We start from the raw sequence: 16,634 nt of genomic DNA, 5'->3' as shown, positions 1-16,634 counted from the left end.
GTACGACATTAAACAGATGCACTTTGGTCTTTTTAACGACAGTCAAATGTTGAAATCCGAGATGAACAACAATCTGCTCTCTTTCGCAATTCGCAGCCTTTGTTTTAAGATGTAACGCAACGGTCCTTTTTCTAGGTGTCACACAACGATTCCTTTTTTGAAGGCTGCCAGTTTAGCTAAGACTTGTAAACAACAATGAGCTTCAAAAAAAATAGGAGGAATTTTCTCCATGAAAAGAATGATGGCGTGCATTTGAGGGATTAGCCGATCAACTGATCACATGAAACTTGAAAGGGCATTATCTCACTTAGCAACCTGATGACCGTTGAAAAATTTACAAGAAAAGCAGTGCCTTGCTCCTCTTTGGTTATGGCTGATAAAACTTTAATTTGTAGTTTGAAGTAAGTGATCGCCAACACAAACAAAAAACTGGAGGCCAAAACAGTATAGCTTGAGGAAACAATTAATTTCTTTGGAAATTTCGTATACTTCCGGCTCAGACGCTAATCGCAAGCGTGTTAAAACGTCCCGTAGTTTTCAGAGAACACATGATCAATAGCCATTAAGTAGTGATGAATATGAAATAATGTTACAAACAAAGATATATTCGGTTGGTCTGATGATGATGAAGAAGAAGAAGATTAAGAGAGAGAGCTTTCTCCATCTCATGCGAAATCAAGTATTGTCACGCCATGCGCGACAATCGTACACTTTCTTTCAAGCATGCGTGACAGAGACTCATTTAAGTGAATTTCAAACATCCGCAAATCTTTTGTGCATAAATCGCCTCATAAAATGCAGATTTCTTTCTCATTACGTGAACAATCGTGTTTAAGACAAAGCAGTTATATTCAAAATGCCACCTGCCTTGGAAGAAACAGATTTCTGAAAAATATCGAGACGACACGTGAAAAAGACCTTACTTCGGTCGATGTTGGCGCTGAGACTAAAGAATACATTTTACCTTGAGATATTACGAGTCTTCCCGTTATTGGTCGAGGCTAACATTTACGGAGCATAAACTGAGACAGGGACGTGATACTTAAAGAAGGGAAGACTTTCAGAGAGCATAGGTTGTAATAACTCGTCAAGAGTTACCATAAGTTGTTTTAGCTCCAAAGAAAGATGAAGTTGGGGAATTTGTATCTATTTTTGCTCATTTGTTGTCTTCACATCGCTGTACTTGGAGCCAGCCCTGTTAGAAAACTTACCTCAGAGGACTTGAAAAACATTGGGGAATCCACGAACCAAGATTTCATTGCTGTTTTCTTTGATAAACCATGTAAGTTTACCTCCTCTCATGATTATTGAAGCTTTTATCGCCTTTAGGCAAGTATTAAGTAATACTCACTCTGTTTATTTCCTGTTTTCGTTAAATGTAGGTATTTATGAATTGTTTTATATTTTGTCTAAGCTATCAGACAGGGGAATCCAAAGTTTGCCAAAGAATTTGACAAATCGTCGGACATTTTAGAGTCATTTGGAATTGAATTATGCAAGGTGAAGACTATTTTACGCTTTTTAAACCGAACCGCAGCTAGACTTAATCAATATTTTACAAAATTATCGTTGCTCCCAATTACTTCCCTCTAGATTACAACTAAAACGAAACTATTTCAAACACATCATGTTTACAATCGAATTGCAGGTAAACTGTGCAGAAGAGTCCATTTCTCAATGTTCTAATAAGGAACGAAACATTTTCGTGTACAGGTAATGCTTTCAAGAAATGAAGCCATAAACGCGTATTGTGTCGCATTGAAGTTATTGCAAAACCATCAACGTTTTGACTCGAAATTTATTTTATTAATTTGACCAGGAAGGGCGATCCGATTCCTTCAGAAGGAATCGATGTCAGCCACTTGTTCGACGAAGATTCGATCGTGGCTAACCTCTTACAGTAAGTATCATAAAGCTTGCCGAGAGATTATGAGTGAGAGAAAACCACACGTGGTTTGTTTCTAAATTCGACATTAAGGATTCATTTTTAACTCCCTGTAGCTTGGATGAATTTAAAAGAAGAAGTATCTATTGATTTTGGAAATTGGCAATCGGAACGTGTAACATTTTCTTTTGTTTAATTTCCACACTTTATATTGTTGCGACTTGTATTTTTCATAAAAATCGAAGGCCTTTGTTTGTCTTTTGTAATCCTGTTCTTTCAATACCTGCAGGTGGTTTTTGCGTATAATATGATTTTGCCCATATATTAGGTTTCATATATTAGTTTTCTGTGATATAAATTTCTTGGAAAAAAAATAGCAGACATTTTTGAGCTTTCAGAGGCTGGTAATAATTTGTCATCCAAAATTTGTTAATTATTTTTACTCAATATAGCTGTTTTCAATACCAACAAATTGCAATTATGTAATAGCTATTACAAAAGACATTTAATTGGTTTCCTTAAAGTCAAACATACAGATATTCAGATATTCAGGAAAACGACTGACCTTATTATAGTTGTTAAATACAACTTAATTCTTCTCTCTTTTTTTTTCTTGTTCATTTAAAATCCTTTAAATGTGTGGCCTTTTGACCTTTTTACTCTCACCAGTGATCAAACTGTAGTTTCTCCTTATAATATTATTACACTGTCCAGCAGAAATTTGTTAAGAAGTACTAAAAACATCCCTTATGGATTCTTGTCTGATCTAGTATCAAGTTCTCACAGTTAGAATTATAAGTAAAGTGTGGCAGATAGTAGGGAGAATTTGTATTGAGATCCCAGGGAAAGATTCCACTGAACAATTGTTTCAACAACCTCTAGCTGTTTGAAATAAGCATCAGTGCAGTCTACAATTTGTCAAGCACAATGTATGACTCTATCCAGGGCAAAGTGTGGTATGTTTTGTGTTCACTCATCTTTCTGGCAGCATTGTGTTTGTGACATAGCAATTTCAGGGCCTGTATTTAAACAAGAGGGCCAGTATGTTATCCCTAATCTTTTACACCTAAAGATCAACATACATATTCTCCATACTGTTCTCTATACACTTCACAGGGTGTTGACATAGAGAATTAATTTCATAATCAAGAGCTTCTGTAGTTGGTGATCAGCTCCTTTATTCTTGTGACCTAAATGTTTGATTCATGGGTGGTACTGTAAGGAGAAGCTGGACATATGTCACTCTCTAAGGATTAATCTGTCTCTTTTTCTGTTCATGTCTTTATTTCAGGTATGTGTTAACTGATCACTACTATTTCATTTTCGACGAAGACTCATTTAATAGAGTTCTTGCTGTAGAACAGGGATATAAAGATGGCGTCCTCTGTTATGTCAAAGGACTAGGAATAAAAGGTGACCCTAGTTTTTTTCTTCATAACCAACACCTGTCTTATCACCCCCTCACAATTACATGTAAATTAAAACCTCTTGCTCCAGTTGTCAAGGGGGCCTGTCTCCCAGGCATGAATGTTACAAATTGACTTTGTTTGTTTGACAATCTGTTGTTAATATTTGAGCACAGAAGAATTGAAAATCAAACCCAGTCTAACAGTTGTAATTACAGATGTTTTTAATCCTTGTGCAACACCTGGAAGACTTAAAACCTGCTTCAGGTTACCATCTAAAACAAAGATTTTCCTTTACTTTCCTGTCACAACCATGAGGAAAAAATTGTGCAACTTCACAATATAATTTTCCAAATTTTTCCAGTTCCACTTGCAGCAATTTTTTTCACAATTTTTACCCTGAAAGTCACTGTCTCCTTACTTATTTGCTGGATACAAAGAGGCCACCTTCTGGAAATATGAAACCTTAAATTGCTCGATTTTCAATCAAGTCCCCTTCTATCTCCATTTCCATTTGCCTCTTAGCTAAGTCATCTAGAACTAATCTCTCTCCACAGACTGAATACTAAAAAATGGCTGCAGATTATCCAAAATGGAAAGAAATTCACCAAGTTACTATGACAATGATATTTGAGATCTGAAATTTTTAATAATAAGATATAGTTACAAACTATACTGCAGACAGCAGGATTCCTTTTGTACCTAGTGAGAGACTCCTGGCTTACTTTTGAAAGTACTTCATTTAAATCCCTGACTAAATACTCTTTGGATACCTTTCAGAATTTTCAAGCGAGTTCTTAGAGCATTGCATTCAAATTCAAGATGTCAACATTGTTTCCCAACCACACATTCACAAGTTATGATTTGTTGAATTAAAATTATCAAATGCTGGTGAAAAGATACTCTCAGTGTGGCCCAAAAGTATCTGATGAGTATTTTGGCCATCTCAAGACACAGTATTATACTTATTAATAGCTACTGAGTGTTTTTTTCAGAAGTATTTGAAAATTTTTTTGAATATATTAGTTGGTAAATTAGTGACGTGTTATTGCTGTTAGTGTTTCATTTTCAGGTTGAGTATACACAATGCTTAGCAGTTGGTTTCTTTTTTCTTTAAACAGAGCATCGACACTTCCTTGAATTAGTGCATTACTTTAAAAACGAGGTGTTCTTTGGTCTCACAACAGATGAAGAATTGATGAAGAAAATTGGGTTAGTGAAGAAAATTCTGTTAGGCAATACAGGTCTTTGTGCTTTAAACATTGCTTTGGGACTGTGTGGTTCATGTTGTTGTGGAGGTCCTAGATCAGAATAGAGTCACATTGCTCATTCTGAAATGCATCTTTTGTGATCAAAATAAATAGTGGAATTGAATTTTTATTGTGTTATGGCCACTGGCCTGAGAAATCAGCATACTGTAGATAAGCAAACTGAGATACCTCATTTTGATAGTAATTAGCATTTCTACTGTAAATGCAGTTAAAATTTTTTCCTCAACATTCTCCATACATTTCCTAAGACGCCAGCTGGAGAATTTGTTGTTAAACAATCAAGCTTCCTCAGTTGGTGATCATTTCCTTTATTTTCATGATCTTACTGGATGATTCAGCCGTATTACTTTAAGGGGAAATTTGTGGGGCTTGAATTTAGGGTTGCTAAACTTTAACAGCATGCACATTTCCTCCATTTTGATACTCTTCAATTTCTGGAATTACCCCTGTAAGCTATAAGCACTTTCCCATATTTAGCCTCTTTGATGATTTTTTTGCAAGTTACTGATCTCAGTTATTTTGTGTGATCTTTACAAACAGTCTCTTCACAAACCAAAAGGCAGCTGTATATCTTTTTCACTGTAAACAAATGAAAAATACCCAAGGCAGATGCCCATTCACTAAGTTTACAGGAAAAGTTGAAAAAACTCCATTGATAAGATTTGTAAGGAGCCAAGAACTTCCGAAATATGTGAGTACCTGTTTAATGATACTGATAAAAAGTTGTTCTGGTGATGCTAATGTCTGGAGAATTTAGATTATATTCCCAACCCATGCCCCCCCCCCCCAAATTTTTTTTTGCCAATTTGTTTCTGTTTCATCCCATAAACCACATTCATTAACATGAGTGCTTGAGAGCTAAAACCAAAAAATCTAGACAACTATCTAGGAAAAGATAACTCACACAATTGTTTATGGACTCTGAGTAAAATTTTCTTTGGTTTTATCTCTTAAACCATGTTTGAATTTGTTTCAGTTGATTGCTGTGACAAAACTCTACTGCAGTAATGAAAATTTTTCACAAATTCACTTTTTTACACCATGGGAATTGTGATGTCAACTTGTCTCCCTGACATGTTGCCAAGACTGATTTACTGCTTCATGTCTCTAGGCCTTCCCACTCACAAAAAAAATCCAAATTGCTTTTTCTCTGGGATATTTTGCAAACTTAAAGGGAGTTCTATCCCTAAAGAGACTCTCAAATCACAAAAGGAGGGTCTTGTGAAAAACAATGGTATATGTTGACAGTGCCTCTTTCCACACAGGTGTATAAATGGGGACTGGTCAACTGTTAAGATAAGTGCTGGAGGGCAATGTTGCACTGAACTGCCTCCGAGGGATGAAGGGGGGGGGGGTGGCATAGCCATACTCTTTGTTGCTTTATGCTGCTTAAACTGGTACAATCTCAAGAGAATAAGCCATCAATGGCTTGTAAGCTGACTTCACCATTTTTGAGCAATTCTTGTATGCCTCTTGCAGGTTATTCTTCCAAGTAACAGATCAACTGTGTTTGACTCCCTGCAACCCCCTGTCGACAAATTGTTTGTATTCAGGGATAAAGTTGCTGATCTTGACACAAAGGAGATTGAGCAAATGGCGCTAGAGTTTCAAGGTGCTATTGGAGTGATACTTGTCAATGTGTAAGTTTTCTTGGATTAATGTCAGTATCTGAGTAACTGCATACCCACCCCTCCCTTAACCCAACAATAGTCAACTGATAACGAGTTTGGGTTCAGGTTGGTTTAGGGGAGGGGTAGGATTAATGTCAGTAACTGAACGACTTTATACCCACCCCTCCCCTCCCTCCTTTTATGAGATTAATGTCAGTATCCGAGTAATTGCATACCCACCCCTCCCTTAACCCAAAACCAGTCAACTGATAACAAGTTTGGGTTAAGGTTGATTTAGGGGAAGGGTAGGTGCGCAGTTTTTCAAATATCGACATTGATTTGATTCGTTTTCTTAGACTCACAGAAGTGACTCTGGCTGGTTTAAGTTATGTAACCAACCCCACTTTGTAACTTTTCCCTACTAAGATCTTGTTAGTAATTCTCTTTACTGTCTGCCATACATTTCTGTAGAGGCTGGTTCAGAGAATGTGGTATTGGATCAACTAATAATCCCCCAATTGATATTTTTCTTAATTCTCTTCACGTTCATTCCTAGAGCCCCCTGCAACGTTTGTCCAGTGTAACGACCGCTGGTGAAGTGAACGGGGGCTTTTGGAGAGAGATTGATACAATTGTTGTATTAAGCAAATTAATGTTGTTTTTTTTAAATTTCTCTCTTTGCAGAAATGACCAAAAAGACATGTTAGCGTCGTTTGGTTTGGCCCAAGACAGCAATTTTCCAACAGCAGCTTTTGTAGCAGCAAAGGGAGATGGTGATAACAGGGTATTTGCATTTATAACGAGATAAATCACACTCTCGTAACATATAGTTTCTTGAATTTTGTTTAGTCTGTTTGGTATGTCACGCAGTACTGTCAGCAAGTTGCGTGACACCCTAAAGAGCGGCTGCTAAAGAGACGTTATTATTAGCGCTGCAGGATGCGCGTTTCTCGGCCCGCGGAAAGATTTGAGACGAGTCGGGGAATGGTCTACCGGGGGTCTGGCACCAATAATCAGTACCAGACCCCTCGCCAGCTCTCGCCGCTCCAGGCCTCGTACTTTTGTCCGCATAAAGAAAATTTCTTGCCGAAGCGCTAGTTATCAAGGCCTACTCATAAACCACTAAGATTGAGGAGGGATAGTTTTGTGGGTTAAGTACCGTAAGCTGGACTCATTTTGATAACTGTAAGAGGAAGTCTTCAAGAAAAAGCCTCCATGAATTTTTTTTCAAATTCCAACAGGTTGGTTCTCAACACAGTACTGTGCTTTTAAAAATATTATTATTGCTTTGTTTGTTCGTTTGTTTGTTTTTATATTTGTTTTTTTTTTATCCCACTTTTCTTGTTTCACTTAGGAAAGTACATGAGTTTCTTTCTTTCTTTGATACACTTATCTTCTTTAACTAACCAAATGTCCTTTTTTTTCATTCCCTTAGACATATATAGAATTGTTCCCTGAAAATATCGCAAGATTTACTTTAAATAATTTGAAACATTTCATCAAACCTTTGATAGATAATCCTACTGCTGAGTACAACAGAATTGGTAAGAGTTAACTCAACGTTTTTTGTATTAATAACTTATTTCCAAAGTAGTTAATTTAATGAAAGATTGAAAACGAAACAGGCATCTTCTATACAGGCGCATAAAAGTCCTTCGGTGGTTTAAGAACTGCGTTATTATGATAGCGGTTGATTGTTCACTGCACAGGAGAAAAAGAATGTGTGATCACCGCAATTTCGAATCTGACTGTTTTGAGGGAATAATGAAGATTTGATTCAAACTCATTAAGCTGTCCGCTTAGTGGAGCTTTCAGCCAAATTACTAAATTAGCCGAGGTTTGCCATATTTTACTCGCCCAATTATTTGTTTTTGCTTACCGAGTTCCTTGCAAGGCTACCGCCAGCTAAGGGAGTCGATCTTGCGTACTCAGATGCCCTCACTATATCTTGGAGCGCTATCTGAAGAGGTTTCATTTAACAAGAGGCTAAAGTACAGGGTTATTGCAACAGCCAATAATATCACAATCCTAGGAAACCAATCAGAACTCAATTTAATTCACGTGATCGGCCTTAAGCGCGGGAAAACTCGAAAAATCAAGTCGAGGTTGATTTTACAGTTGCATCTTATTGGTTGAGGGAATGACATCAGTTTACTTGATCAATCACAGAGCGTAATGAGGCAAAAACAAGGCAATCTTTGATGACTATTGACACCAATGAAGATTCATCTACTGTGTTTTATTGATTGATTGATATATTGATTCATTTAGCCGAGGCCTCGTCTCTTCAGAAGCTCACATACGCAAGCTATAAAGACGCTATGAAAAGCCTGGATACGAACTATCTCTTTGCACTGGACTTTTTGATGGTAGTTTTCTGCAAGGAAGGTAACTAATTACTGAGATTTACATGCACATCTGACCAGCGTACTAAATAGTCGTCATTTATGTACTTTTTCGAGGCAAGCGCGAGGTGAGCGCGAGGAGAGCGCGAGGAGAGCGCGAGGAGAGCGCGAAGAGTCACGCGCCACTCTCTCGCGCGTAACTCTCATATCTCGCACGCTTCTCTTAGGCTTGAATTTTGAGGTGACCTCTCTTCTTGCTTGAATTCGTAAGAGGGACGCCTGTGATCGATTTTTTCGGCCTGCGCCTAGAGAAACGCTCCAACTTTAGCTTCAAATTCTTAACTTTTACACATACCGGACCACTTTTGCCATCCTTGAAAATCTTTGCCCTTCCGACATGCCTACAGCATTACAACGCATTCTTAAAACATCTTGTAAGTACAATTTAACTCGGAATGACAGTTTTAATGTTTTGCTTACTGCTTTAGCAACTTTAACTGCTTTTATTCATGAGTCACATACTTAAACTAACATCTCTCCTGAATACGTCACACACCTCTTAGTCTTGCCTGAAAATGGCACCTCTTGCTGGTTTCACCTTGTTTATGGCGTGCACGTGACAATAGATTTCAACTTTGTTAATTTTTGTGTTTATTTATTTTTTTTTTTTCGTAGATCACGAACCCTGTGAGAAATTTTCCAGAACGTTACGACGTATCGTTCGCACTTTTGATAGGGGTGGAGAGGGAAGAATCACCTTTGCATATGTCAAGACCACGCGGCAGAAAAAGATGTTTGTAAGTTTTTGGAGTTAAGCGATTGTTCTTTGAAATCTGTGTTGAAACCGTAACGGAATCCTACTCAACTCGTTAATTCTTAATCCAAGAAGACTTTGGCATGATTCACTTCGTCTCTCGAGATTTAGGCAGCTGTTTATTTATGGTAGATGGAATATCGATTGGCAGTTGCGGAACCAAACTAAATTTATAGAAAAGGCCTTTTAGGTGAACAGAGGAAATTATAAGGAAAAAAAGCCAACTTAATACAAAGACTTGTCAACCGCTCGAAGCGCGGGAAAACGCGAGTGAACAAGTGTTGATCAATTTTAGTATTGCACCTGATTGGTTGAGAAGTTGGTGTGAGTTTTCTAGACCAATCACCGGAAAAAGAAAAGCGAAACGAAAGCAATTCTGGATTACTCTCCACTCCCAATAAAAATATAGTCTTGGATATATAAGTGATTTATTTTGATGAAAGTCTCGCGCCAGGTCAGAGAACAATAAATTTATCAGTATATTTTAACCTCGATAACAGGAAATTATTTCAAGAGTTAATATTTTGAAAGCTTATCATTTGCTTCTCTCTGTCATTTCTTCAGGAAGGAGAAAAGTTACCAGTTGTTTATCTGTATTTGACCAAGTCCGAAGACGATTTCATCCAGTACACAAGTGAACTTGAATATGAAGCAATGATGAAATTCATAATCGACCATACAAAGTAAACAATTGTTACAAACACACTCGTAATGGGCTATTTCCATCTCTTCTCCTACTCAGTGAAACTCAGAGAACTCAAATAAAAAATCTTAGTTTCTCCGTGGAGAAGATGTCGTTTCTTCATTTGCTTTTGTTTTTTTGTTTTGTTTATTTTTCAAAGTGGAGCGAAACGTTTTGGGCTCTCCTTAACAGCGATTTATCGAACTGATGTTTAAATATCCCAAAGTTATATGAATTATTGATTTTCTAAGGATCAAGAGACCTGTTTCACTGCCTCCAAGCTTGTCAGATGAGGCACTAATTTCATTCCCACACACCAACGAAGAAAACGAAGATAGCGAAGAATATATCGACAAACTGGACGAGGAGGAGGAGAGCGAATCGGAGACATCTCAAAGCAGTGAAGAATCTGTGGATGAAGTTTATTTACCAGGTATGATGCTCGTTTCGCGAAAGTAAATTGTAGCTTGGGATTAAACCAGGTTTAGATCAGCTTAAGCAGCACCAAGTGTACATGAAACAGTCTGCCGATTACCTCTTATACTCCTGGTTATCTTCTGCTCCACATTTCGTTTTTTCGTCCCTTTGCCTTTTCGTTTGTTCTTCCCTTCGTCCTTTCGTCCTTTCGTCCCTTCATCCCTTCATCCCTTTGTCCTTTCGTTCCTTCGTTCCTTCGTTCCTTCGTTCCTTCGTTCCTTCGTTCCTTCGTTCCTTCGTTCCTTCGTTCCTTCGTTCCTTCGTTCCTTCGTTCCTTCGTTCCTTCGTTCCTTCGTCCCTTCGTCTCTTCGTCCCTTCGTCCCCTCGTCTCTTTTTCCCCTCGTTCTTTCGTCCCTTCATCCCTTCGTCCCTTCGACCCATCGTTTCTTCGCTTCTTTGGGTTATTCCAATATTGTTTTTTCTGTCGTTGTTGTTTCACTTTTCTTTTTCCTCTTTGAACTGTATTTCAGAGGAAGAGACAGAAGACGATGAAGTTTCGGAGGCAGTTCTAAAGGCAAAACCCACTGTTGTACCTGAGACCCTGGTGCCTGCATTGACTGACAAAACGTTTGATGCCGTCAAGAAAGAAAATGATCTATTGGTAGTAGACTTCTTCCAACCATGTAAGTTGCTTCGGCAAATTATGAAATTGTATCTTAACTCTGATCTCACCTCTTGATATGGTGATTTGTCATATCAAAATGCAATCAATAGAAGGAAGTATAGTTTGTCTCACGATTAAGTCACTTCTGTTAAAAACCAACCATTCGAAGCGCACCAATATGTTTTGCAAGATGACGTGTGGCCTATTGACCTAATTTTCTAAAGAAGACTCGATTTATGCTGTTCAAACGTCGCCATGCGTGTTGCTGCTTTCTTTATTGTAGCTGTTTTTCTTTGCTGCTGGTCAATTGTATTTTGCCCTTTCTGTTATTATAACTCGAGTTTTACTCTTTTTTTTTTCTTGGAAATTCGTCCCCTCAAAAAATTAGGGGACAGAAACTTTTATTTCACTATTTGATGATGTTATGGACATTTTTCTAGTCGATAGTTAAGAAGTAGGATAACTCGCGACCTGTCCACTTTCTTCTATAACAAAAGGGTAACGTCTACGAATAAAGTTAAGAGCCTCGACTCTACCAGATTTCCGTGGCAGGAAGTGACCAGAATTACAGCTACCCCCTCCCCCCTCCTGGATGGGATGCCAGTCCAAGGCAGATTGATGTTCCCCTGTTTTTTTTTTTTGGTACTCGTTTATACTCCCGGGTGGAGAGAGCATGGGGAGAATAAAGTGTTTTGCCCAAGAACACAACACTTTGACCCGACCAAATCTAACCGTTAGACTGCTGCAATCAGATTTAAATGTAATTTTTTCTCGCTTTTTTTCGTGAAATTTAACTTTCTTTCATTTCATTTTCTTTTCAGGGGATGCGCGTTGTAAAGCTTTTCTACAACCATATGTTGATGCTGCTACACACATAAGTAAGTATCTGCAAAACTTACCTCTCATCGAACCTGTACTAAGCGGCCACCCTGTATTTAGCGGTCAGTTGTCAAAGTCCCGTATTTGATTCCTCATAATCACAGTAATTTTCACGTCTATTACTGGGTCCCAACGGCCTATTTTTATTGTCTTCTACCTGTATTGAACGGTCATCTAAGGCATGACCACTCAAATGAAACTAAGAAAAATATTTCAATTAATTTTTAATCCATATTTCTCTCCCAAAATTAAAGTAAGGAGTATTTTCGAGCGAGATTCTGCGCATGAAGTGGTCGATTGTGACATAAAGTGGCGTTATTTATTGTCTTTCGAACAGGAAATTTGGATGTGGGAAACTTCGCCATCAAATTGGCTCGTGTAAATTGTTTTGATTGGACCGATGTTTGCCAGTCGAATAACATTACGATTTATCCCACAATCAAGATGTACCGGTAAGTGTCGCCTGATTCCTGAGAAGTAACAGCCCTTTCCTATGATGTGGTCTAAACGCAATAATTCTTGATTTTCGTAAAACAAAAGATTAAAAGGGTTTTATGGATCTGGTACGTGGCTTGTCGTATTTCACCACTATGAAAAACCAGTGCTTCTTTAACGATATTCTTAGTTTTCAATCTATTTTGAGGGAAATTCTTGCAACATCGGGAGAGCAGTAAATTCAGAGAAATTTTGGGAGTATTCGGTGCTAACCGACCTCTTGCCATTGTTTTTCCACAGTAAAGATTCTGACGAAATCACTTACAGAGGACCGTTAGACAGCGATCATCTGGCTAAAGCCGTTTTGTTGTAAGCAGACCAGAATTGTAGTTGATATAAAATGATGGGATTTGGAAACAATGAATACGTAGAAGTCTATTGTTAAAGAGACTATACATAAGTGTTTTTGTACCGCAAACGGAGAGATTTCTTTTCTCTGGCGCTTTTTAAAGATGCGTTCTCTGTACCGCTGCTTTCTTCCCCCTCCCTCCCCCCCCCCTTACCCCTTACTACGTTCTTTGTTGTAAGATCACAGGGCGCAAAGTGTAAGTTGGGTCGGGAGGGGGGGGGAAGAGGCAAGTTGCCCGGGTAAGTAAATAAGATATAAGTTTGTTCTATTCCAAACGATTTTGCCTCATTGCTAATAGTCAATCATACTCTCGCTCTTTTGTCCACTTTTCTCTTTTTTATTTTGTCAGTTTGACAACCCAGTAAATTTTTTCAAGGTTGATGTTTTAATATCTTTTTTCTTTTATTATGATAGGCTTCAACCTAATCAGCCTCTGGCGCTAGACAACAAAGATGTTGTGGAAATGTTTCTAGATGGTCGATTTCCCTCCTTGGCAAAGACCGCGACTGACATAGCAGTTGTGGGCATGTTTTTGGATAGGAGTGACAAAGGTTGGTTCTTGACTGAATCACTTTGGGGCCCTCAGGGTAGCGTGCTTAAAAGAGAGCCCAGGGTTCGAGACCTGGCCAGGTTACTGGGCTGTGTTCTCGGGCAAGAAACTTTACTCTCAAAGTGCGTCCACCCAGTCTACCCCCAAGAGTATAATTGGGTATCAGCAATTTGTCAAGAAAGCTTGAAAAAATACTTAAAGGGGGGGGGGCTGGGAACCTGCCTCTCTCCTCCCAGTCCACCCCCGGGAGTATAATTGGGTACTGGCAAATTGTTTAGGAAGCTTAACAAAATGCTGAGAGGGGGGGACCTGCCTCTCTCCACCCCAGGCCACCTCCAGGGGTACAGTTGGGTACTGGCGAATTGTCAAGGAAGCTTGACAAAATGCTGAGGCGGGGACGGACCTGCAATACATCAGCCTCCCAACCAGGGGGAGTACCAATACTCCTTTGTGCTTCATTTGAAAGAGACTAGGAAAACTCTAGCTGGATGAGCCACTTGACATAAGCACAGCCCTTTTTTCTAATAAACTACCTCAATAAAATTCACGTCAAAGTTCTAATCTAGTGTGCTGCCTTCTTTTTTTTAGAATTTGAAGCGTTTGAAGCTGCAGCTAAATCCCTACACGGCAAGTTTCTTATGGGTTATGTAACAAGCGAGGCAGCGGAAACACTGTAAGTTCTTATTCCTACCTCACTCAATTGAAACCCACAGTGCTGGTGTCTGATGAGGAAGGGCGAGTTGGTATAGCAAGTTGGATCGTTCACTGAGCCACAATGTGTGATTAAGAGCAAGAATGAATGGAGAGGGGAAGTAGAAGACTAATTCGAATATTTCTTTAGCTGGGAGTGCATCACTGCTATCTCTTCAGCCATTAATGTTAGCTAACTTTTGGTTACAGATCAGCAGAATACGGCCTGAAGCTGCCCGCCGTTATGGCGTATAAACGAAATGATCCATTCAAATCAGTGGACGTATTTGAACCCAAGTTCACCCCACAGGCCATTGTTGATTTTGTTCTAAGCGCAAGCTTGCCGTCATTTGTAAGTATTTGAGGTGAAATAAATAATTTGAGAGAACTATAGACAACAACATGAGTAAAATTTCTCTAGCGGAGATGTCTGTCCCAAATTTATTCGTTTGTTTCGGAAATTGTTATGGTTATGATTAACTGATAATAGGACTTTGTGTCGTACAATTCTGTTTGTAATAATACAGACAGAATTGAACTCCACTCAGTCCTATTATCATTATTAATAAACCGCGTAGGATTTTCGGAGAACACGAAAAAGTTTATAAATGACGAGCTGGTGGCGAGTGATTTGCAGAGTTTTTGAGCGCCCCAAAAAGTCAAGACAGACGAAATTTTGAAAGCGTGCGCGCACTTTTTGTAATTTGCACCCGTGTTACAAATTTGCACTTGCGTTACACGAGAAGCACTCGTTTTCAGCCGATCAGAAGCGCGTAATTTTTTCTTGTGCATTATTACCGATGCAATACACGATAGATTTTTTACCAATTGGCCAGTTGGGTGTTATTAGATACTTCCTAAAATCCATTATCACACATAGAAATCGATGCGAGTTGTGTAATTTTTATAGGAAAAATCTTCTTGTAGTTCAGGTCTTAATTACAAGACAGGTTCGTGTTCTTTAGTTCATTTTGTTTACCAATGCATGCTGTTGGGAGTCTTTCTAAATTCAATGTTTGTGATGGAATAAATAGCGATTAGCATATCCAATCGCATTGCAGCATTTGTGATAGACCACTGGTAGATTTACAATGAAAGAATATATAACTTTTGAACTCATTTTTGTAAGTAACTAGCGTTTATTGTTACTTTTTGTGCTGCAAAATTGGAAATTCGCAAAAACGAGTTTCCAGCTGAAATTCACTAATCTGAAAAATCAAACCCTCGCAAAACTTATGTGCTACTTGATGTAATGACTTGTTTTTGATATTCCTCTTTGCAGGGTGAGTTGACACCTTTCAATCTTCCAACATACTTATCATACAAAAAGCCACTACTGATAGTTTTCCGAGCTGATAGTGAAGACTCTGTCATAACACCTGTCATGACAAGGCTCGCACGCGACAAGTCGCTGCCATCTATTTTCCTTTGCTGGATGCCCGTGTAAGTAACTGCATTTTTTCAGTTTTTTTGTAATTTAGTCAGTAAAGGGAGGAATGGAGTTCTCACTGCGCTTGAGTTCAAGTTTGATGTTCGTCCCCGCTGTAATCCACGAGAATGCCCTCGTAACTATCGTTTCTACACGAGTGTTTCTTGAGTATTGCAAGTCAGCGAGAGGTCTGTCGGGATCTAGCACTGATAGTGCCAGATCTTTGGCAAACGTTTCCTCAACTCGTCTTAAGTCTTCCCTCGAGCGGAGAAACGCGCCTCTTGCAGCGCTAATGACTAGAGCATACTCGTACGCTATCATTACCTAGCTAACTGCTAGGGTTTTTTTTTCCAAAACAAAACAGGCTTAAGCGAAACTAGGATTGCAACAAATTATTGCGTCAGTTTCGAAGGTGTAACAGGCAATTTGATCATTCATATTTCATTTCCTTCGAATTCGCTTAACCGTAGCATAGAATCCCATCACTAATGTACGCATGACATGCGAAAAATTGGTATGACTGGAAACTAGTAGCCAGTTAAACAAACCGGACGACTTGACAGCAGAAAAAGTCCTGTTAACAGGTCATTCCGCTCTTAGCACGTAGTGTCCGTTTGGCTTCGTGCTAACTTCTGCTGACTTTACGAAATTTTTAGTTAGCGACGAAAATATTTTTTGCGGCTCAGATTTTTTTTTTTTGAGATGACAAAGCAGTTTGGGTATTGTGGTGTCAGTTTGACTTACTGTGTAAGTTCTATGGAGTTTTTCTTGAGATTTTGGTGGTGTGATTGTTTCAGATATTCTGACAAAGATGTAAACGCTGAAATCTTGAAGTCATACGCAGGAACTAGTGGTTCTCTTCCTGCATTGGTCTTGGTGAATCACGAAAAGGTTTGTTAAATAGTTGTTTGAATAGAGATATTTCTATCGAAGTATATAAGGCAATCTGTGTTTGGTTTGGTTCTACTGCACCTTGTGATTCGTCGAAAGAACCCGCTCCATCCTTTCAACCAATCAGACGCAAAACAAATACCAACCGCCACTTGGTCACCCGCGTTTTCGCGCGCTTCAAGAAATTCTGGCTTCTCATGGGCTAATGATGATGTTAACCTTTGCTTTGATTGGTCGTTGTAGTCAGTTTTCCACAC

General features: G+C 38.8%; 1 protein-coding gene across 2 annotated transcripts in view; it reads left to right on the top strand.

The window, feature by feature from the left end:
- Nucleotides 1-121: 121 nt before the first annotated feature.
- Nucleotides 122-16,634, top strand: part of LOC113685522 (thioredoxin domain-containing protein 16) — a 17,948-nt gene continuing 1,435 nt past the window's right edge. The window contains exons 1-23 of one of the 2 annotated variants that reach the window (XM_089210267.1): nt 122-1,282; nt 1,415-1,500; nt 1,649-1,713; nt 1,820-1,900; nt 3,177-3,298; nt 4,413-4,503; nt 5,103-5,253; nt 6,042-6,202; nt 6,857-6,956; nt 7,608-7,716; nt 8,444-8,560; nt 9,193-9,314; nt 9,896-10,014; nt 10,265-10,446; nt 10,961-11,113; nt 11,916-11,972; nt 12,311-12,425; nt 12,709-12,777; nt 13,232-13,368; nt 13,956-14,040; nt 14,268-14,409; nt 15,340-15,500; nt 16,284-16,377. In XM_089210267.1, coding sequence (XP_089066393.1) covers nt 1,126-1,282; nt 1,415-1,500; nt 1,649-1,713; nt 1,820-1,900; nt 3,177-3,298; nt 4,413-4,503; nt 5,103-5,253; nt 6,042-6,202; nt 6,857-6,956; nt 7,608-7,716; nt 8,444-8,560; nt 9,193-9,314; nt 9,896-10,014; nt 10,265-10,446; nt 10,961-11,113; nt 11,916-11,972; nt 12,311-12,425; nt 12,709-12,777; nt 13,232-13,368; nt 13,956-14,040; nt 14,268-14,409; nt 15,340-15,500; nt 16,284-16,377 — 2,676 coding nt within the window. In that variant the 5' untranslated portion in view covers nt 122-1,125. The remainder of the gene's footprint in view (nt 1,283-1,414; nt 1,501-1,648; nt 1,714-1,819; nt 1,901-3,176; nt 3,299-4,412; nt 4,504-5,102; nt 5,254-6,041; nt 6,203-6,856; nt 6,957-7,607; nt 7,717-8,443; nt 8,561-9,192; nt 9,315-9,895; nt 10,015-10,264; nt 10,447-10,960; nt 11,114-11,915; nt 11,973-12,310; nt 12,426-12,708; nt 12,778-13,231; nt 13,369-13,955; nt 14,041-14,267; nt 14,410-15,339; nt 15,501-16,283; nt 16,378-16,634) is intronic. The other variant, XM_089210269.1, reaches the window with a different exon arrangement.

Source organism: Pocillopora damicornis, chromosome 6 (genome assembly GCF_964200805.1).
Source record: "Pocillopora damicornis chromosome 6, jaPocDami1.2, whole genome shotgun sequence".
Lineage (NCBI taxonomy): Eukaryota > Metazoa > Cnidaria > Anthozoa > Scleractinia > Pocilloporidae > Pocillopora > Pocillopora damicornis.
Note: the sequence above shows the minus strand (reverse complement) of the source record. Positions and strands in the feature narration are given on the sequence as shown.